At 38.4% G+C, this 22,469-nt stretch overlaps 2 protein-coding genes across 5 annotated transcripts; one reads left to right on the plus strand and one right to left on the minus strand.

Annotated features, from left to right (window-relative positions):
• Window positions 1-2,157: 2,157 nt before the first annotated feature.
• On the minus strand, window positions 2,158-3,536 carry LOC115789622 (N-acetyllactosaminide beta-1,3-N-acetylglucosaminyltransferase 2). Its single transcript, XM_030743110.1, has one exon. It carries the CDS (start codon window positions 3,534-3,536, stop codon window positions 2,193-2,195), a length of 1,344 nt encoding a protein of 447 aa, XP_030598970.1. The 3' UTR covers window positions 2,158-2,192.
• Window positions 3,537-4,979: 1,443 nt separating this feature from the next.
• On the plus strand, window positions 4,980-22,172 carry smad2 (SMAD family member 2). 4 transcript variants are annotated; one of them, XM_030742508.1, is made up of 11 exons: window positions 4,980-5,141; window positions 7,984-8,457; window positions 13,437-13,526; window positions 14,143-14,336; window positions 14,665-14,799; window positions 14,972-15,034; window positions 15,228-15,281; window positions 15,499-15,711; window positions 16,088-16,225; window positions 17,602-17,746; window positions 19,277-22,172. In XM_030742508.1, the coding sequence occupies exons 2-11, from the start codon at window positions 8,201-8,203 to the stop codon at window positions 19,398-19,400; spliced, it is 1,413 nt and encodes a 470-aa protein (XP_030598368.1). In that variant the 5' UTR covers window positions 4,980-5,141; window positions 7,984-8,200; the 3' UTR covers window positions 19,401-22,172. The 4 variants fall into 4 exon arrangements, with proteins under 4 accessions (XP_030598368.1, XP_030598366.1, XP_030598367.1 ...); XM_030742506.1 differs by having other exon boundaries at window positions 4,981-5,141; window positions 14,972-15,046; XM_030742507.1 differs by having other exon boundaries at window positions 4,981-5,141; window positions 8,166-8,457; window positions 14,972-15,046.
• Window positions 22,173-22,469: the final 297 nt, after the last annotated feature.

A 22,469-nucleotide genomic window follows, 5' to 3' on the forward strand; every position in this document is an offset into this window, starting at 1 on the left:
TCTGTTTAGGCCATGTCACTAACAGCTTTGACTTTAGTTTGAAATTTTTAAAGTTATATAATTTGGCATAAAAAAGTAAACGTATGTCAGTATTTTTTTATTGTTGTTTAAATGCTGCAGTAATTAAATTCTCTAACCAACACCTGTAGATTTAAAAGAAAGACTGATGTTGACTGCCTATAAACTAATCACTTTGTTTTTTTAATCACTTTGATATCTTTTAACTGAACTAATGAGGTTTCTTTTCTACACTCTGAAGTGTGTAGTTACCTTTGATGACACATAACACATAACATGATTTTTTTTTCCTACTTGATCAGAGATAAATGAAATGCTGTCACCAGTGCACTCAAGTAACCCATCAGGTATTGAGAACAAGATTGTTTTTTCCTCTGCATGATCAAATTCTACTTCTTGCCATTTCTGCAAATGATATGATGGAACAAATGAATTATTTAAATATTTATTCTGCTTTGACTAAGAAGAGAAAACAGCACTGCTATATTAATATCAAAGTGTGATCCATTTGGGTGATAAAATGGCAAGATTAATAAAAAAAAAGAAAAGAAAAACTGTCATTTGTTAATTGTATTAACAATCCTATACTTACTGGAATATCAATCCTATCCATTCAGGCCAGCAATTTTTCATATATGACTTCAATAAAACACACAGAAATATAGTTTGGGTTTGAAAATATTTATTCATCATCAGATGTAAACAAACAAACAAACAAACAAACAAAAAAAAGCACATAGGATCGTACATTTTCAATTGTATTAAAACAAAACATTGATTTTACATTGGCATCAACATATATATATTAGTCCATGTTTTCAGGTTAGTCCTGTGTGCTGTTGTGTGTCTCTGTCCTGCTCTCTCCTGCCTGTGAACACACACTCTGCTGTGTTTCGTCCTCTGAGCTCCTCTTGATAGTCAGCTCTCTCTCTGCCTCTTCAACACATGGAGCTTTGGCTGCCTGGATGTGGAGCTTCCCGTCTGGAGACAGATGGCAGGTGACGGCTTCCTGGTTCAACTCCTGTCTAAACTCCTGCGGTCTGTAAGAGTAGGAGCCTTACAGACTGCAGAAAAGTATGGCAGCTTCAGTGTGGTTAGTGTTGAGTTTCCTTGTTGTGAGATACAACAACATTCAACGTTCTGTTCCATTCAAGTTTCTTTTTCTTCCTTTCCCAAACATGGGATTGTCCTGGCTCCTATATTCTAACTAGAAGCCATCAAAATTCTGCAGGAACCGTTTGGTCATTCACACTGATCTCCAGTAGGTGGGGCTGTTGCTCAGGCTTGCTAACCGCCTCGTCACTCCTGTGTTTTCAGGCAATCACCTGCATTTCCATCATTTCAACACTAGATGTCGGCCAAGCTTATCATTAGATAAATATTTCCAGACCTAATTTAAGTATCTTCTCACTTAAAAAGCACATCTAAGTCAAACTACAGCAGTAGTAACAGACCTGTTTTTTGTTTTTTTTCTATATTGCAATTAGCATTCATCGTGTCAACAGTCTTTCCCGTCTGGTCTTCAGATAGACTCCTGCAACTGCATTACTCTGAAGCCACTGTCTGCCTATTAGTACCAAGATCAATAACTGAGACCAGACAAGAACGGACTACTAATATAATCAAGAAGAAAGAAGAGACGCAAGCTCCAAACACTCCAGTCATCCATAAACATTTCAGACTTTAAGTGCGGAAATATTTACTTATATGTGATCGCTGCTGTTTTTGCAGTGCTGCTGATTTGTAATGTGCCTGTTAATGTACTTATATTTCTACTCAACACTTTATCTTTAAAGATATGCTAAATTTTTATAAATTTTATATTCTCCAGCTATTAAGCTGTCTAAAGTATAATCTTCACACATTGGTAAAATATTTATTTAGGTAGCAAAATAAAACCTTTAAGTTAAAGAAGGTGTAAATACATACAAGTGGTAAATAAAGGACCACAAACATGGCCTTAGTCTGTGATGCTTTAATGAAAACCCTCTTTGAGGTAGATCAATCTACTCAGTTCTGTAATTCTTCCCAGGAAATTTGCATTATGTGACCTTACTTAACATGGCACTACCTGCTCGACATGAAGACAAAGCCAGAGTGAGTGCTTCTTTTTTAAATAAGGTGGTAGCATTCATCCTGTACTCACTGATTCCAATTTGGTTGGCAAATGAGCTTCAGCACTGTCCAGGCATATTCTGGAGCTTTTTCCACAGAGTCAGCATCTCCTTGGGACTCCGTTTGTGAACAAGCAGAACAGATCTGTATGCACACGGATTTTCCCTGTCTCCTGCTGGGAGATCAAACGTTAAAAAGCCCGGGTGATGGGTTGGAGAGAGCCCGAGTCTGTGCAGGCACATTCCAAGATACACATCATCAATTGGGAAAAGGTGGACCCTCTCAGACACCTCTTTCAAACGCAATGCAAGTGATCCAGAATACACCACCCCACCTCCACCAGCATAGGGTGGATACACTCCTTTGTAGAAACTTTCTGGTATGTAGTATTTAGTGGACGGCTCACGGTTTGGCATTGCATTAGTAATCACGTCCCCAACAAACAAATCCATGTCCATTTTATTTGTTAAGACTTTTCGTAGTTTGTGCTCCCCCCACTCCTTATGCAGGTAATCCAGAAGAGTATTTGTTCTGACAAAGACATCATCATCCCCTTTGAAAACAAAAATGGCAGTGGGACAGTACTTCTTGAACCACTGCCAGAACAGCAAGTCCTTTAGGGTCAAATTATAAAAAGTATCTCTGAAGTCCCATTGTAGAATATCTCCATACTTCAGGTTCTCAAGCTCCAAGAGGTTTTTGAGGTCTGGGTGAGGACCTGTACTTGAGTCCTGCCTTCCAAGAAGAAAGAGTGTGCGCACTAGTCCATCTTTCTTATTTGATTCCCCTTTCACCAGACCACTGTATCCCCATGTTTCACGGATTGCCTGCCTATTTTCAAAGTTCCCCACCTGAGATTTGATAGCCATGAGGAGTATGGGAGAGTCCAGATCAAAGCTACTGTTGTTCTTCCTACACATACCAGGTTGGTTGATAAGAAGAGGGTACTCCCTGTAGTACATTGACCTGATAAATGCCCTAATCTGTTCAGGCAAGCTGTTTAAATTGTGCATGTGAGGGAGGGAACACTTGTCCGATGTGCTGTCAGAAAGACATTCACTCTTAATCTCTGATAAAAATGTAGCTCTTTGCTTCCTTTGTATCAGAGTTGTGTTTCCTCTCAGTAGTGGATTGTGCTGACGGTCCCAAGCATGCTGCAATTGGTTCCACAGTGCGCTGTCTTCCAAACGAAGGTTCCAGAAAGGCCCAAGTGGATGGGACGCCAAAGATGAAGAATTAGCAGAAATCCCGGTAGCAATATAGTGCAGGTTTATTTTTGGAGGAGCATAGGAAATGGTGATGAATATGGAGACCCCAATATAAATTAAAAGATGGCCAGTCATCATACAAGGAAGCAGGCACAAGCACAGCAGTCTCCCATTGCATTTGCAGCACTTTCCCATTGTATGTGGTATACAAATCAGACACACACCTGCACAAAGAAAAAGATGAGGTTTTTTTTCTTTTTTTAAATAATCAAAGCAGAGAAAGAAAAATGGGATTACCTTCACTGTACAATAGGATGAGTCTCATAAGAGATTTTATAGCAAACACTGCAGTCAACTCTAGGGAGTTTTTGTCTCCTTGGTGATGATCCAGGGAGGGTTATTATCTGTTTTTCTCTACACACTCAGAGCATCATCTTATAGCTGCCTGTCAGCACACACTCAGCCCCTGTAGGCACAGTGTGGAACATGTAATATGAAACGAAGAGGATTAGCTACCTCTTTCATCTGTTACTGCTTTTATATTATATTTGACTTCAACAGAGTAGTCTATTGATTCTGCATGGATCTATCTATCTATCTTATTCCAGTGCATGGACGAACACTGATTACTACATCTGGTTAATAGACAGATTTATCTGTATCTTATAGTCTACAGAACACACTTATTACAACTGCTGTGTGTTTCTTACAACTTTGTCAAACTCTCACAGGTTTAGGCAACGGACGAAAGATTAAACATGGAAGTACTTACAACTGAGAGCTTTCGTTGATTATGGTGAGTGGGAAACAAGATACAGTCACCTGTGGTTTCCACTTCTTGTTTCAGTTTTATCATCCGGACAGGTTATCTGCTGGTTATAAAGCGGCAGGTATGTAGCGCAATTTGTAGTGTAGTGCATCCTTTAGTCGTTTAGCGTAGTGCACTTTCAACCGCAGCTGAGCAACACGTCCCAGGTGAGGAAGTCCTGTGTGCACCGAGCATGCGCTACTTTTCCTCTTTGATGCTTGAGCATAAGGGGGGGGGGGGGGGGGGGGGGGGGGGGGGGGGGGGGGGGGGGGGGGGGGGGGGGGGGGGGGGGGGTCTACATGATTGGTTTACTATCATCTGTTAACACAGAATTTCATAGAAAGATATTTGCATGTGCTGCAGGTGTATAGCCTATTTACATGATGTAGCCAAATTGCTTGGACGGCCCCAACTGCAAATAAAATGATAATGATTAGTGGTTAGGTTTATGGTTATGGTAATGTCTCACTTAAATAAACAAAATTCTTATTTAGAAGTAAAAACGACTTGTCAAATATATATATATTATATATATATATATATATATATATATATATATATATATATATTTATAGTGTATTTGTGTGTGGACAAAGAAAGAGACACTGTATTGTGTAATTCTATAAGGATACTCAAGGTACCAACACCGACATACCTCCATACATAACAGCCTGTGACGGACACGGTCTCAGTCCAATAGAACACGCGTCTGGCAACAGGTTACGGGCTAAATAGTCGAGGGCTTTGGGGCTAAATCCCCGTATGTGACCAATAGGACCAATCGGGGGGTGGGGCATTGTGAGGTCTGCTTACGTTTGTTTTGCATGAAGCAATACATGTTTGGTTGAGCTTTGAATGAGGAGCCATCATCCCGGCGGCTAGGAGGTGGAAAATACATTTCAAAGTATCTCCGAATGAATTTAAAATGAGCAAGCAGGCTTTTTTGACAGGTACCTCGGTGACTGTTGAGCGCCAGTTTATCTCCGTGTTGGGTAAGCGGTTTTTTTGTTGTTTTATTTTTTCTTAAACAATGAAAGAGAATTGATTTGTAAGCGACAAAACATGCCACAGACCTGTTTGTGACACAAAGTAGCAAGGTTGCTAGCAGATTTTTTCGCACTCGTTTTTTTTTTTTTTTTTTTTTTGTTGTAGGCGAGGGGAAGAGGATGGTGGGGGGGAACTATCAGTCATTCCGAGACAAAAGAAACCCGAATATCTTCACTGATATCTGGCTAAGGGTAAATGACAGCCAGCAATGAAACCAACTCGCCTTTTGTGGCTCGTTGAAGTCTACGTCCCCTTGCAATTATTAAGTAGCGTTAGCTTATTCTTCGAATCGCGTGTGTTATGCGTACGATCACGGAGAAGAAGTAACCCAAACACACCGTTGCAGACAAAATATTGTTGCTCATTCCCTGCGTAAGACCCCGATATCCCTGCCAGAATTTCGAGTTGACATGCATAGTGGCAGTAGAGCAAACAATAAACGGCCTAATCAGCACGTTTTGTCCTCCTGACTCCTTAAGTTGCATTGAGACTTTCTGTTCACTTTGAAGGCTCTCACGCTCGACAGCGGCTAGTCTCTGAGATTTTGTTGTTTCAGGAAATTATTACTCCTCCTCATCATAATAACCGCAACGCTTAGGTGATCATTCATGCGGCCCAAATAATTGCTTTTCATTGAACCCAATCCGTGTATTGAAAAACCCATTAAGCTTTCATCCCGGAGCTGTTATTTACGTACCGTAGCTAGACCTATTGCTTGGCATGCTTTGCTGTTGAGACAGTATCAAACAAACAGGATTGACACTGTATTCAATTATTTTAAGGAAAGGTCTTACTCTGGAAGCTGCTCATACTGTAAGAGTCCAAGGGTTAAGCATTAAGTGAAAATAATTCTTAGAAGGAGCTTGGACTTTCAGAGTAACACACTGGGAATATTTATCCCTTCCTCCTGGCAGCTAACTAGAGAACTCTGCATCTCCGAGTAGTTCTGTCTGGATTTATTTAAGTCCAATTGATCAGCAGTGTAGCTGCCTAATCCAAACGCAAAGGAGTATACATCTTGGCAAGACTGAGTCTGCAAAGAAGATGCATTTTCAAATTTCCTTTACTAATTGAATTAGAGTTGTCTCTGGAGGTCCTGTTTGAAATTGTGCAGTCTGAGCATGTGTGCTTCTGTCCATAGGCTAGAAAATGGCTCTTTGCAATAAAAAGAGGGGTATAATACAGGATGAGGTTGCACTTGCAAGTCAAAGCTCACAAACTTCCTGTTTATTGTATATTCTACATTTCATGAGCTGTTTTCTGCTCAGTTGTTCAGCCAGTTGAGGTTGAGGTAGAGGTTCAGACTTGCTCACCCCAATAGAGGTGAAGAGGACTATCAGATTGAGTGTCTAAAGAAAGGGTCTCAGAAGATTAAGAGGTTATCAGGAGTGGGCCAGCAGGTTTTATCTGAAATGCCCTCTAAGACCCTGCTGCTACTGACTAGGATTTAACACAGCTCAAGTTTCTTATGACTGGTTAATAACTGGTTTTGTTTACAGTAATGGTATAGATTGCTACCTAAGAGATGACTTCTTCCCTGTTCAGTAAAAACAATACTTGAATATAATTATATATATCCGTAAGTAGGTACTAAAATAACCATATATGAGGTATAGGATCAAGTGTGCTAGCCACAATTTGGAATAACAGATGGAGGTGGGTTAGGATCCTTCAAAAGAGTAGTGTTGTTTTGTCCAGAGATGCATTTGTATGAGCAACATGTGTAAGGCTGAATATGTAAATAGATTAGAGCACAAACAGTTTGGTCTAAATGGTGAAATGTCTGGGGGCTGTGTTAGAAAGTAGATTCAGCCAACCCAGGATATCCATTGCTTATTTGGATTCACTCACTCTAACATCAACAATCGGGCTAAGTGGTCACATGAAGGTTGTTATCAACTCGATAAGTCAAGCTAGGGTTTCCAAGTCTAGCCATGAGAGCATTAACATAAAAGGGGTGGTGTTGGCCATATATGGCACAAAAATGGGTAAGTCTGCTGACAGCAGAACTGCATATTTTACCATCAAAGAAAAAAACTGCAATAATAGAAAATATGAAGTGGTTAAACACATTTCAGGCTAAAAGTAGAACATTTACTGTAACCAAAGTGGTGGTGTGTGTGTGTTTCTGTGGTGGGCACTGTATGTAGATTATATAAATCAGAGCAGTATTAATGTGTGACTGGGACAGTATTAAAGAAATAAAGTCTATTTAAAGCCAGTAGGAAAACCAGCTAAAAGGGTTGTCTCTGTCAGTTAATAGACTTATCAGCATCACAATTCTGTCATTAAGTTAAGTTGTCTAAAGTTATAGTAAGTACGTAGTGGGTTTGGAAACTCAGGTTGAACCTGAAGTTCCCTCACTAAACCCCAAATCCTGCTTCATAATACATGATTGCGATAAATATGTATATTAAGTGTTAATTTGTTGCTCCTACTTGAAACATGTTTCTGTAAATAAAGCATTTATTTAGAAAATCACTAAAGTGTTGAGATTTTCGAATCCAGTGCAGCATGGAAACAAATGCTGTTGATCATTTCTATATATCTTCAAATATTTGTTTGCATTTGTTGCCCACTGCCAGTGAAATGGCATCAAAGTGTTGTCGTTTTTTAAAAAACAAATATACAAATGATTTAAAAAAAACAAACAAAAAAAAAAACTTGCGTGGGCATAAATGGCGCCATTGGTCCAAAAGAAATGGTTCATCACACTTGATATTTTCTTAGCTGTCTTACTTATGTTCAAGTGTTAATGTGTGTTATTTTTTTCTTTCTGTTTCTCAGGTTTCTTTGGATGTACTCCTCTTCAGTCCCTATGTTTTGTTTGACTGATATTATCCAAGATTTCTGAAGACCAGTGCCTTAGTTCTGATCAAACATTACTCAAAAAGACATACGTACATAGTGTGAGTTCAGACTAGTCAACTGTATCACTCCCCCAACCACTCTTTTCCACCTCACGACAGATTAACAGGGGCATCAGAACACTTCGCAAGCCACCATGTCCTCCATCCTTCCCTTCACCCCCCCTGTTGTGAAGCGACTTTTGGGATGGAAGAAGACTCCAGCAGGGAGCGGAGGAGCAGGAGGAGGAATTGGAGGAGTTGGGGAGCAGAATGGAGGAGGACAGGAGGAGAAGTGGTGTGAAAAAGCCGTGAAAAGCTTGGTGAAAAAGCTTAAGAAGACAGGACAGCTGGACGAGCTAGAGAAGGCGATCAGTACGCAGAACAATAACACGAAGTGTGTCACCATACCCAGGTGAGATGGGGACACACAGATCCTGTATTTCTATAGCTTTGTCTCTGAACTGTACATGGTCACTCATGCAAGAGCTGTGTGTTTCAGTATATTTAGGTAAAGTACATGCCGTTTTACAAATTTGAGTCCGAAATAAGCAAATTTGCTGTATTTTTTGATTGATGACTTTCATAATTAATAGACCGAACAAAAAATGAGCAAAGTATTTGCTTGTTTCAGCACTGTCACACTTTCACACAAAAACAAATCTGCTGGCAGCTTGCACTGGTGTGCCACAATACCGCAAATTAGTGAGTGCATTGAGGTATATCAACACACATGAAAGTAAGAAAAAGAGTGACAGGCAGCCACACACTTACAGAAAGAAGTCTCCGTTGTGCAACAGTGGGTCCACTTCTCCATTACTTCGTGCCATAGGTTAGCAAGGCAGCAGAAGTGAAACCAGGTTGGAGGAAACAGATGTCCTGCAGGGGTTGCCAACCAAAGCCATCTTGTGTTTGCCTTCATTAGAACTCACTAAACTATATGCAGAATTCAGCGGTGCATTCACATTGTCTGCAGGGTTTGACCTATATTGATTTTTCTCTGACAATCTTTGATTGCATCTGCACTGTGGTCTTCTGCACCTTAAGAATATGAACTGCCTAAGTGGTAATTCAGACCAATTTGATTGAAAAGAGTGAAATGATTAAAGCACTCTTTCTAGAATTTATTTTTAAAATTATAGTTTTGTGTCATGCACTAGTAGGTTGCAATTTTGTGTTCTTCTTGTTTATTTTTACACCAAGGTATACATTGTATTTGAGTAACAAATATCTTTTGCTTCAAGGAATAGAGCTAAACAGTATGTTTGACTGGTAGCACACATGTAGTTACTTCCAGATAACAGCATGAGTGACTAATTAAATAGCTGCTTTTTTAAAATGATCACTCTTCATTCCACTTCATGAAGTACTTAGGTCCAGTAAGTTTTAGAGAAATTATATTTATACCTCTCAAGCAAGAAAACTAAAAAAGCAGGCAAATATGAATAACTATTGAAGCATGGGCCAAAATCTGTTAACATCTTTCTGTTTGGCCTGGGCTTTTGTTCATATAGCAACCACGTAACAAACTGCTTTATATGTGAGGAACATTATATGACAAAGCAGTTTATGGCAGTTTGTATCATAAAATTTAAAAAGTATTGATGCTACTTGATAATTCAAGCACCACACTGTACAAAATGTTATGCAGTATGTATAAGTTTGTTATAGTGAAGAATAATTTTTTGAAGAAGAGTTTTTGCAAACAACAGTCTCTGAATTGATGGGTACTATTCCTGATCACTGAACCAGGGCTTTTTCATGATAGTTTTCGAAAGATATGGAAAAAAAAGTTGGAAATCAAGATTGAATTTACATCAAGCATTAAAAGCAGCTGGCATTTATGTAGTACTTTTCTGGTGTTACTTATCACTTAAAATGCTTTAAACTATTTATGCAAGTGTTTTCTTTTGTACACTTTAAGCACTTTATCTACGTCTCGTCCATGGCCATTTAACATAACAAGCACATTTTTGGACTGTGGGAGGAAGCCTGGGGAGTACTGGGGGAAAACCCATGTAGGCACAGAGGAAGCTGCCCAGATTTACCTAGAATATGATCTAGGTAGAACTGATATGTATCTGGTTCACCAGACCGGTGCTATCCTTGCATTAACTTCCTTTTTTTTCCCAACACAGTTTGTGAAACCATTGAGGACCTTGTGAGCAGACTGAAAATGTAAATATGGCTCATGTGATGCAGATGCATCGCATTATTTTTGTCTTTTAGCACAGACAGGTTCACCTTCTTTAAGGAATATTAGATGATATCCTTGGTGGGAGGATAGTTTCTCAGCAGTGCACTCTGGTCAGATTTCTGACTGAGGTCAGACAGACATAATCACATTGTAGTCTTTAATGCATTTGTGTATATATATATATATATATATATATATATATATATATATATATATAGATATATATATATATATATATATATATATATATATATATATATATATATCACTAGAATTACATGAAAAGCTCAAATAAGTAGTTAAACTTAACATATTTATTCAGTGTTGCACTGCATAATAGTGTATTACAACACATGCAGTACTATGCAAAAGTCTTAAGCCACCCATTTTTTAAAAATATTTTGCTAGAAAAATTGGACATAGGTGCAGTGATTTATTGAAACATGTACAGCCATAAATGGAAATATGGCATATAAGGCAAAAACACAGTTTTTACCATTCACAACAAGTGTCACATTCAATATGACAGTTATGATTACCTTTATTCTTCAGTACAACCTGAAATCTCTTGTTCATCAAAATCTGATGGTGCTTATCTGCTTTCATAGTTCTAATTTTGACGAGATCCCCGCCACCTTTGGCTGAAATGCAGCCGAAACCATTGATAGAGCCTCCGCTGTAGACACTCACTGCTGTACCTCTCTTCAGAACACCTCCATAATTATTGACAATGATTTGAACCAAAAATTTCAAATTTGGATTCATTGCTCTATAAGAGCTGTTGCCACTGATTTTCAGTCCTTAGCGTTTTCTCACTCTTTCCCTTTCTTAAAAATGACTTCCTGACAGCCACTGAGACGATTTCTGATGAGATTTTAGTAAACAGCAGACGGATCAACTGAAGGCCCTGATGCATCTCTCAGGTCATGTGTTTCCGGTCTTGGCTTAATTTTTTTCCCCCCCATTTCTTGACGATGTGATATTTAGATACTGTTCATCTGCTGTTGATAGTTTTTTAGGCCTGTCACATCTTTTTTTTGTCTTGCATTTGTCCAGTTTCCTTCAGTTTTTTTTTTAACTGCACACCATGCTGAGATATGTCAAGGTTTTTGGCTAAGAGTTCTTTCGGAATCACCTTGTTGGTGAAAAATGCTGTTTTGTGCCTGTCAAATGCTGTTATCTTTAGCATTTTTCACAACTTCAGCTAAAGAAATATGAACAAATTATGTGGTTATTGTTGCAGGCTGCTAGTGACAAAGTGCCTAAAGATACAATTTAAAATTGGTTTGCCAAGTTATGTGTAGACACAGCAAAAGTTCATCCCTTGAGCTAGGTGTCGTTTTTATCCTTTAATGATTCATAGTTCAGTTTTAAAAAAACATCTCTCTGAAAAAGGTAAGGTACAAGGACTGAACTGAAAATAAGTGAAAAAGCAACCAGTGTTCCAAGAAAAACTTTGAAAGACCTTCATAAAGCCTGGAAAACTATTGCTCCAGATCACTTAAAAAAAAATTACAGGCTCATTGGTAGCAAAATATAAATAAATGTGGAGCAAATAAAAGCGTTTGCAGTGGTGTATGTGGTTATGTGCTGTATGCTAAATGGTATATCTGAGACTGGTCTGACTGTTGGGGAAGTTGTTGGGCATCTATCTGTCCTATAAAAGAAACCAAGTGTGGTTAAAATGGAGCAAAAAAAAAAAGGACAGCAGATCTACAGTATGTGAGACTTGTATGATGCTAAGCCTCTCCCTTTCTCACTGAGGAATGTAGGCTAGATTGTAGGTCTGATGTGGTACTGATAAAATCATGGTTGTTCATGAAGGACATTTATTTGAATGTTCCTCTCAATTTAGGCCGTAACAGTGTTTTACCATTAGTAACAATACAACTTGCATTCTTTTATCTGCATAGCATGTCATACTGCCCACTTTTTTTTGTGTTACTGATCGGATACCAGGCTTTTCATGCAAACCCCACATTCCCTTGAGTGCAACAATGTGACAAAGTCTAAGATCAATTTCTTTCTTTTGATCTTGTAGTTGTCATTTGGTGGTTGGAGTGAAGAATGTGAAAAGGGTATATGAAGTATTGCAAGGTGGTGGCAGGTATTTTGTAGGTTTCCCTCTGAGTGGTGGTAGGAAAAACTGCAACAACTCAGCAATGTCTAGAGATAAAAGTTAAGGGAGGATTTTTGAGTGGTGACGGAAATATCAATGAAAAAATCCTTATGTTTTGCACATATTTCACTTAAGCTTGCAAGTGAATTCCCTTAAATTACTCTTCTAGCTTAATATCTTTTATCCACAGTGATTCATAAGTAAGTAGGTGAAGATCAAGAGTTCCTTGATAGATGGCTTTTTGACACAGACTCTAGAATCATTGTTCGCTTGACCTTTAAATGAGAAAGGAAGCAGGAAAAATGTTATCTGTGGGTCATGTAGTTGTAAAACTATGTGAGTAGGCTGATAAGCATTGAGATAGAGAATCTTGCACAGACAGGCATGACAATCACCTCTCTCTAATCGGACAACAGAATCTCACACACACACACATACACATACACACACACTTTGCAGATACACATTAGTGTTGTATCTGGTACCCCCTCCCCCTTCTGTCACGTCTTGACACATAATGTCTTGTCTATTTTTTTCTTTTAATGTTCTCATTCACATATTCACGTGTAGATGCATATATTTTCTGTGACTTGTTTCTTCACATCACACTTCTCATGTTTAAAACAAAAACATGCAGATTTTTTTTTGTGTGTGTAGACATTGTTTGAAGTTGTGCATTGTAGTGGCCCTTTAAGTCGAATAAGTGACAGTTGGTGCATGCATGATATATTATTTTTAAAGAAGCCTTCTGCGTCTCCTGATTGCACTTCATCATTGTTGTCTGATTTGGATCTGTCATCCAGTTAGTCTCTTATTGAGTAATTGAAGGTGGATCAATTTCCTTCCTTCATGTCATTAAGTGACCAACTGCACATGGGATTTCATCATACTAATTTGGAATGAAACACCTCATGTTTATCATCTGTTTGCTTTTTTTTTTTTTTTCTTTTTCCACTTGTCTTGTGTGTGTGTGTGTGTGTGTGTGTGTGTGTGTGTGTGTGTGTGTGTGTGTGTGTGTGCGTGCGCACATGTGTGTGCATGTCTTTTGTGTGTGTGCCTGTGTGTTTTTTGTCTGTAGCAATTGCTCAGACCTTTGGGGTCTAGGCTCAGGCCACATGATAGAGCAGTGGGACTCGGCAGGCATGTTCGGATACCCTGACCACAGCAGGTGAATATACTCATATGCATGAAAATACACAGTGATCCAACAGTTACAACACGTCTTCATTCTTGCAAAAATTCTGCAGTTAAAAAAAATAATGCTGTAAGTCTTCTTTGTAATACACTTTGTTTCTTCAAATCAGATGTAATCACAACTTGTACTACAAACTCGTGATTGCATTTAGGGTAATCCAGACAATGAGGAAAGACTGTCTGGTCACTGCCATTGAGAAACTTTCTTTATAGCATTTTTTTTTTTTTTTCCCATTGAACATGTTTGCTGAATAGCAGAAAAGATCATTGTGTTCCATTTCAAACATCACTCTATGGATCTATGAAACTAGCAGTGAGGCTCAGGGTTAGCCATGCAAAATAAGCAGTATACTAAAAGTTCAGGGGCTTTTTTTTTTTTTAAACTCTAATTTTTTGTTGAATAATACCTTAATACACACTTTCAAACCAGAAACTCAACGAAACACAATCAATCACCTTTAAGAGTTTAACAGTTTCTAGTGTGTCGTGAAGACCTTGGCACATTATGAGCTGCTTGCCATCTTCTCTCTCTGTCTCTCACTCTCTGGCTGTCTCTGTCTCTCACTTTCACTCTCTCTCAACCCTCTCAGGTCACTGGATGGCCGTCTTCAGGTGTCTCATCGTAAGGGCTTGCCCCATGTCATCTACTGCCGTCTGTGGAGATGGCCTGACCTTCACAGCCACCATGAGCTGAGGGCCATTGACACCTGCCAGTATGCATTCAACCTTAAAAAGGATGAAGTGTGTGTCAATCCCTACCATTATCAGAGAGTGGAGACACCTGGTAAGGGTCCTTGAGAATTGTGTGTCCTCTTGTGAAATAGTTTTTGCTTCAAGTACTTCTGGCTGTGGTGTTCAAGATGCCCTTGAACAACCCTATGAGCATGGTAGTCATAGCAAAATAATTGTTTAGAGTTTTAGCTCTCTCATCCTAGTCTCCATCCAGTTTGTGCTGTGAAAAGCAGTCTAAATGTGTTTATATTTTAGTTTTCATGTCTCTTTTTGTTGTAAGATTATACTTACTTAGTGGAAAAAATTGCATGTAATTACATGATTTTCACTGGTACAACAAATCCATCTGTACTAGTCAATGACACTGCTTTTCTCTTCAGTGCTGCCTCCAGTGTTGGTGCCACGCCACACAGAGATTCTGACAGAGCTTCCCCCTCTAGATGACTTTACAAACTCCATTCCTGAAAACACCAACTTCCCTGCAGGCATAGACCCTCCTAATAACTATATACCAGGTATGTATGTTTTTATTCATGTTCAGTTATTTTCAATTTTGTAAATGTAACAACTGACCTTTCTGTCATGACTGTTGAGTTTTGGTTTAGTACCAAAAAAAAAATCCCTGGTTGGTTTCAGCAATGCCTGTTGTTAAGAATACACAACTTATTCAGTGCTTCTTTTTTACAGACACTCCTCCGCCTGGTTACATGAGTGAAGATGGAGAAACCAGTGACCAGCAGATGAATCAAAGTATGGAATCAGGTAGATTAGTTGAGTTTAGAGCTTGGAAGTTAACTTCAAATTCTATTCAAACCTCACTTGGGGATCCTTTTTTTGTGCTCACACATGTACAGTATTGCAGCATCACAGTTTACACATTCAGTATTTTAAATGAAAAACAGACTACAATAACATGTAAAGTCTTATCTGTTTTTGTCTCCAGGCTCACCAGCAGAAATGTCACCAAGCACCCTGTCGCCTGTCAGTCATGGCCTGGGTAAGATTGCTTTATTATTATTATTATTATTTAAATCAGTTATCTTTAGTTTAATTGTAAGTTATCAATAAACGATTAGATGAAAATGCAAATAAATGGCCTTTGAAAGTTACATTATTTTGATAATGTAAACTTTCCAAACTCATGAAAAGTAATGAAAATGGTTACAAATTTCAAAAGATAAATGTGAAATATTTCCACCTTGGTTCCTTTCCAGACCTTCAGCCTGTCACCTATAGTGAACCAGCATTCTGGTGCTCTATAGCTTACTACGAGTTAAACCAGCGTGTTGGAGAGACGTTCCATGCTTCACAGCCATCCCTGACTGTTGATGGCTTCACCGATCCCTCCAACTCTGAACGCTTCTGTTTAGGGCTTCTCAGCAATGTTAACCGAAATGCTACTGTGGAAATGACAAGGAGACATATAGGTAAAAGAAGACAATTATGCTTTTTTTAAAAGCACTTTCTCAGATTTGTTACACTGACGTCCTTGAGCAATAAATGTGTCTTTACAGAGAGGTGAGCTTGTAAGGGTGCTGTGAGACATACAGCTTTTGATTTCTTTTGAGAAATACAGCAGCTGTTTCAGTAATGGCTTTCTATCTTTTTTTAATAAAGGCATACTGCTAGATAGGCATGACAATTAGAAAACCCAGTGATTTAAGATTTTCCATAGTGCTACACACAGAATATTTGCTCAAGTTCAAACTCTGCTCCGATGTAAGTCTTTGTGAATTTTTTTCCTCTCTTCCTTTCTTTGTTTTCTTTAGCTTCACATTCATTTTTCTGTGACACATTCTGCAGGTCGTGGCGTGAGATTGTATTACATCGGAGGGGAGGTGTTTGCCGAGTGCCTCAGCGACAGTGCCATATTTGTCCAGAGTCCTAACTGCAATCAACGATATGGCTGGCACCCTGCCACAGTCTGCAAGATACCACCAGGTTTGTGCATTGTGTTTTTTTTTGTTTTGTTTTGTTTTTTTTAATAAAGCCAAATGATTCTTATGCCACGAATGGGGGGGAGTCCGGCATGGTTTGCTTAGAAGATACAGCATATGAGATAAGATATACTTCATTTATTCCAAAGATGGGAATTTATTTTGTTACAGCAGAAGGGTGTATAGCTCAATAAATCAAAATGCACTGTGACAAAACAAATATCTCAATAAGTTAACTAATCTGGAGTCAAAATAAATAAACAATAAAGTAACATATGTATTAGTTTAACTAAAAATATTAAATAATAACATAAAACAGTAAAAAATATTCAATTTCAAAAAAGTGCGTTGCTTAGTGTAGTAGAAACAACATAGCAAACATTAGATGACATTAAAGTGGCTCAGTATAATAGTGTGAAGTATAACACACAGGACGGTACAGTAACTGCTGTGACAGTGTAGAGTTGAAATAAAACAGTCAGCAGATGATTCTCTGCTAGACAGATGTGTTAATTTGTACAGAGTTATAGCACGAGGCATGGAAGATTTCCTGTATCTGTTCTTGTAGCAGCAGAGCTGAATCGGTCTTTTAGGAAAAAGCGCTCTGCTGCCTGTCCAGTAAGTGGTGCAGAAGGGAGTCGGGATTGCCCACAATGGACAACTGTTTATTTAGTGATGTGTTCTCCACCACAGTTTCAAATGTGTCCAGGTTGCATCCAATCACAGAGCTGGCCTTCCACATCAGTTTATTTAGTCTGTTGGTGTCCAACTGATAGAAAATATCCAGTTTTTTGCTGAACATGTTGAAGGATCTCAGCTTTTTTTTTTTTTTTTAGGGATTAGAGCCTGCTCATCCCCTTCTTGTATAGAGCCTCAGTATCAGAAAATTTGCAGTGGGAGCCTGGATCTTTGACTTAAACTTGTATGTAGTAAATTGGACAGTAATACTCAGTATCATCAAACACACATTTCCAAGTGTTGGTGCATAATGTCTCAGTAGCCCTTACTGAGATATAGAATGTGACTTTTTTCACCTGATATTGATGAAATGAAGCTTGAAGAAAGGCAGTACAATGTGACAGTCTTCTCAGACACTCACCCACACACTGACTCATCTGTACCCATGTAACTTTGAACATTTCATTCCTGGCCAAAAGAGCAGTGTGAGCAGTATCATTACTGAGGCACAGAGTGGTACTGAAATGCATCATGAGGATCTTTTGGACATTAAAGGGTCGGATTTACAAGCCTTGTGTACAATAATCAAAAAAAACATGCAATACACCTACTCACCACAATGGTTCAGCTTGTTACATGTGAATATTGTGCAAATAAATGGCAACTATGATTTTACTAACCAGTATTCAACTTGTTTTTTAGGTTGTAATCTGAAGATTTTTAACAACCAGGAGTTTGCTGCACTGCTGGCCCAGTCGGTAAATCAGGGGTTTGAAGCAGTGTACCAACTAACCAGGATGTGCACCATCAGAATGAGCTTTGTCAAGGGCTGGGGAGCAGAATACAGGTGAATTTGTCTCCGAAGCATATTGTTCTTACACTGTCATCCATAATGAATGGAGGGCTTTAAGGTTCCCCTCAGACCAGAGAGTTGCACAGTAAAATTCAATAGCGTGGTCTCTTTTGGTTTGTTTTGTTTTTAGTGTGTTTAGCTAGTTTTTTTTTTTGTTTGTTTGTTTGTTTTTCTTTTTCAAAATGGATATGAGAAGGACTTTTTTAAAAAAAAATATATATATATTGGTTGTAGCTTCTTATCTTGCAAAGACAAAACAACAAAAAACTGCTAATCTACTACCTACTGTGTGAATAGTTCAGGAATATAGGATGTTGTAAATACTAGCGTGACTTTTTAACAGCATTTTTCTGGTTGTATGAACTGGAAGTCTTAGATATACACTTTAAAAAAAAAAAAGAGGTGTAATTTTGTTGTACAAATCAAGGCCTATCTAAGCTGTTTGTTCACTAAAATGTTTATGGGTAGGGGCCACACATAACTGTCACGATTAGTAGTGAAAAATTTCAAAAGAGCTGTAGGAAGGTTCAGCTCGTGGTTCCTCTCATCTCTGCACATTTGGCCTGTCATGATGTGAATGTTAAATTTTCAGTAATAGAGGTTATTTCAATTCTCAGAAATGGTCACACCCCAAAGTGATATTGTGAAGGTTTCTGAAGCTATTGGACCATCTGTATAAAGCCAGCTTTAGCCTAGTTGAGCTGAGACTGATAATGCGCATGAAACGATTGTACTTTCTTCTCTGAACACTGACTCATGGCTTTGTATACCTTGAAGTTAATGGACTGAACTTAAGTAAATTAGTCGTTAGGAAAAATGTTGAATCAGCAACCTGCAGCCAGTTTTGAGAAAGTGATGAAGGGCTTGAGATCCAAATCTAAGTACACCCTCATTCTCTTTTGCGGCGTCAGCAGGATATGTTACATGCAGGTGAAAGAGAAGCAATTTTTTTGTGAGATTTTAAGTCAGGAGCGAAATACCGTTCCATGTGTATAATCTCTTCTATCCTTTTGTTATAAAATGTGAGATTGCAGAACATTTGTCTCTAGCTGTCTGTCTCTGTGGCCAACCAAACATCTGTTCTGCTCCTGGCTCTGCTTTATTTTGCACCCTCCTAGGAACCGGGCAGCAGTGTTTATGGATGTGTATTGGCTTGTTCTCACTGGCCAAGGTTGAGCTGCTGTGTAGCCTGTCTTTTTAACAGTCGGGGTCTCTCCTGTCTAGCTGTGAGGCCCAGGCTGAGCTTGGCTGGACAGCAGAAGTCTGCTGTGTTTGATCATCTGGTCAGACCTGGCACTGCAAACTCAAGTTCACTTTCTAATGTTTATTTTACATCACGTCTAAGAAATCTTAAAATAGCCATTTTCAGTATACTCCTCCTTCTTGCTGTTTTTTTTTTCATATAATAAGCAGATGTACTGTCATTATCTATAAATGCTGCTTAGTAGCAATACCAAATCACGACATGCTACTTTTAGCCACTTTTGCCTTATGCCCTTACACTTTTTTTCCCCCTCCTTACAGGCGTCAAACAGTAACCAGCACCCCCTGTTGGATTGAGTTGCATCTCAATGGCCCCCTCCAGTGGTTGGATAAGGTGTTGACCCAAATGGGTTCACCCTCAGTGCGCTGCTCTAGTATGTCCTAAACAGGGTCCTGCTTTTGCAGATGCAAAGTCAGACATTTCAGTGTTTGAACAGTGTATCCTAAAGGAGAGCACCATGCAGTCTTAAGTGATGTACAAACAACAAAACAAAAACAAGAGAAAAAAAAAAAAAAAGATATATACATACAGTGGACCTGGAGGATGCAAGCTTGACATCACTAATTGACAATAGTGGTCTGTTAAGTGATGCCACAGTGGACCCTGTGACTCTGTTGGATCAACTGACACGTTTTAGTTCTCATCGACCTAATAAGTGAGATCATCTTGCAATATCAAAATGACAAGAGAGTGATGTCATAATGGGCCAGCCTACATCTGGGTTCTGATCTGGAAATCCAAAACAGGACAGAGCTTTACTGTCCTCCTCAATGACACAGCAACACAGCTGCTTCGGGGATTGAGCATGTGACCTTCTACTTACTGGGCAGTCTGTCCAACTACTCATTCAGATCACATCTTCACTACCTATTCACCATAGCACAACTTTGATTCCATGACAGTATTTCCGTTTACATGAGGCTGACTAACAATACTACTGCCGCTCCAGGCTCATGATCAACCAAAGCCAACTTCACACCTTCACATTTCGGTGACCAAACATCCATTCCATTTGATTTGGGATGCTCTTCTCCTCTCCCAGTCAGTCCTGTGCTGTCGTTACCACTGACCTCACTATGTTGAAATGCAAAGTCTTCAGTTAAAGGTGTTTAAATGCTCACACCCCATCTTCACATTTTTCTCATGCGCACAAATCATGTACGCTTTTCTTTTGTTTTCATATGCCATCACTAACCACCCAGTATAGATGATTGGAATCAAGGTTAAGGATTTCTTAAAGCAAGTGTCTACAATATGTCACCCTATACCAAACTTTGTTCTTCCCATGCATGCTCTTGCACCCTCTCTTACATTCTCCTTATTTTATTTCTATAATTTAGCTTGTTTGTGAAGACGAGCTTTGTATAGGACTTGGAGATACACATGCATAAGACTAAACGCAAGGCTTCACCATTGCTTACATCTAACAAGAGGAAAAGATAAACACCCATTACATAAGTTTCACATTTGTGGAAAATGCACAGGTCTCTGCACAGTGTCCAATTATTGACATTTTATCAGCAAGTAAAGTCCTGCAGTGTGGGACTTTAATTAGCAAAGCATCTTCTATTCTGCACTTGCACTACCCTAAATTATCCATCCTAAAAACGGTTGCCTTTAATGTAAAATATAACAAGGTATGCCTTTAAATCAAACATATAGAAGTGTTAAAAAGCCCACTTGAATTCAAGATAATCATAGAAGAAAATTCATATTTTAGACTATTCACTGTAAAGATGTGGGCCCTTTTTAAAGTGTATGAATTGGCTTATTAAAAAGTGTTCATTTGATTTTTAATAAAATTTTCTTTTCCTCCTTAAAGCCAGCTTGTACCTACACTGGTATTTGAGAGTGTTTTTATGTATTCAAGCTTTAAGTATTCCACAAGCTAGTTATTCTACAGTTATTTTCTTTACTTGTTTCCTTTAGCTACATTTTTGTATTTTCCGAGTATTTTTTACATATAAATATATTTAAAATCTTTAAAGCTTTCTTCCTTTTTATTAGAATTTATTTTTTTTAGAACATACCTTCAGTTTGAAAATGATTACAGCTTGATGAGGGTTTCTGGTGTGTGTGTGTGTGTGTGTGTGTGTGTGTGTGTGTGTGTGTGTGTGTGTGTGTGTGTGTGTGTGTGTGTGTGTGTGTGTGTGTGTGTGTGTGTGTGTGTGTGTGTGTGTGTGTAGCATAGGATATAACATTTTCACTGAATTTACCACTGAAAACAGATTGTTATTGCGCTCAATGACTGACACATTTTTGTAATGAATATCTTTGTTTCTTCAGAATCTAAGTATCTGAAATTTGGAGAATTTCAGAACCTCTCGGCTCTTATTGATGTCATCTTGCTAGTACCAGTATTTCATCTCAGAGATTCGGACCAAAGATCAGTTTAATCTCAATATTTGAGTTCCACAAATAAAGAGGAGCAGTTTATGGTTACGTACCACAGCTATTAGAAAAATGAAGATATTTCGATAACTAAATAGCTGACTTTTTGGTATTGCTCTGTAATCCAGCTGCCTGGCAGTAGAGTATGCAGCAGACTGTATTAATTTAAATAGGTCTGATGCTGAAAGGTGTATTTGTGGAGCTGTTATAATTTTAACAGACTAGGAGATTCCAGTATGCAGTGAGCCAGTGCTTTCCAAATACTAAGGCTGTTTGACTTTAGTGTGCATGCACATTAACAATGAGTGTGTTTACCTGCACACAAGATACAGAGTTGAAGTCTCAGTACTGTAAGTGCATTCCTTCTTTTGGATTACACTTGGGATTTTAAGTGGGACATGTAAATATATAATGATAGGACTACTTCCCTCCCTATCTTGGCTCTTGCTGTCATATGCCCAGTATCCTCATTTCGCATTCTCTAAATAAAACAGACAGTGGTTGTCGGTGTGCACGTAAACACATTCCTGCTTTCTATTTGATCGTTCAGTGATGTGGATTTTTGGTGGATTTTTTTTTTTTTTCTTCTTTAAATTAAGGACACCAAAATGAAAGGTTAATGAATGTCTGGCTTCTCACACAATGAAGGCTGAGACATGAAGTCCAGAAATCCTGGTAAATCATACATATTGCAAACTGCAGAAATGCCAGAATTCAATAGTCAGTTCAATAGATGCATTTAAGAGCACACGATCGATGACATTTCCCATTAGGCAATGTACTTCATTGCCTTTTTTTTTTTTTTTTTTTTTTTTTTTTTTACTTTAGGGAAACTGCTTTTGTCATTCATCTGATGCTCACATGTAACCAGAATAAAACCAGCTAAATGTAGTAAATGTTGCTAATCTTTTTCTTATTTATCTGTCAACCTGTCATATTTTTTTTTTTTTTTTTTTTAATTTATTAGGGGAAATGTTGACTGGAAGTTCTAGCCAGATTTACAATATCATGCAATGCTAACCCATGTTTGTTCTATGCAGAGACATCTAATTGTTGAAGAAA

Source organism: Archocentrus centrarchus, chromosome 12 (genome assembly GCF_007364275.1).
Source record: "Archocentrus centrarchus isolate MPI-CPG fArcCen1 chromosome 12, fArcCen1, whole genome shotgun sequence".
NCBI lineage: Eukaryota > Metazoa > Chordata > Actinopteri > Cichliformes > Cichlidae > Archocentrus > Archocentrus centrarchus.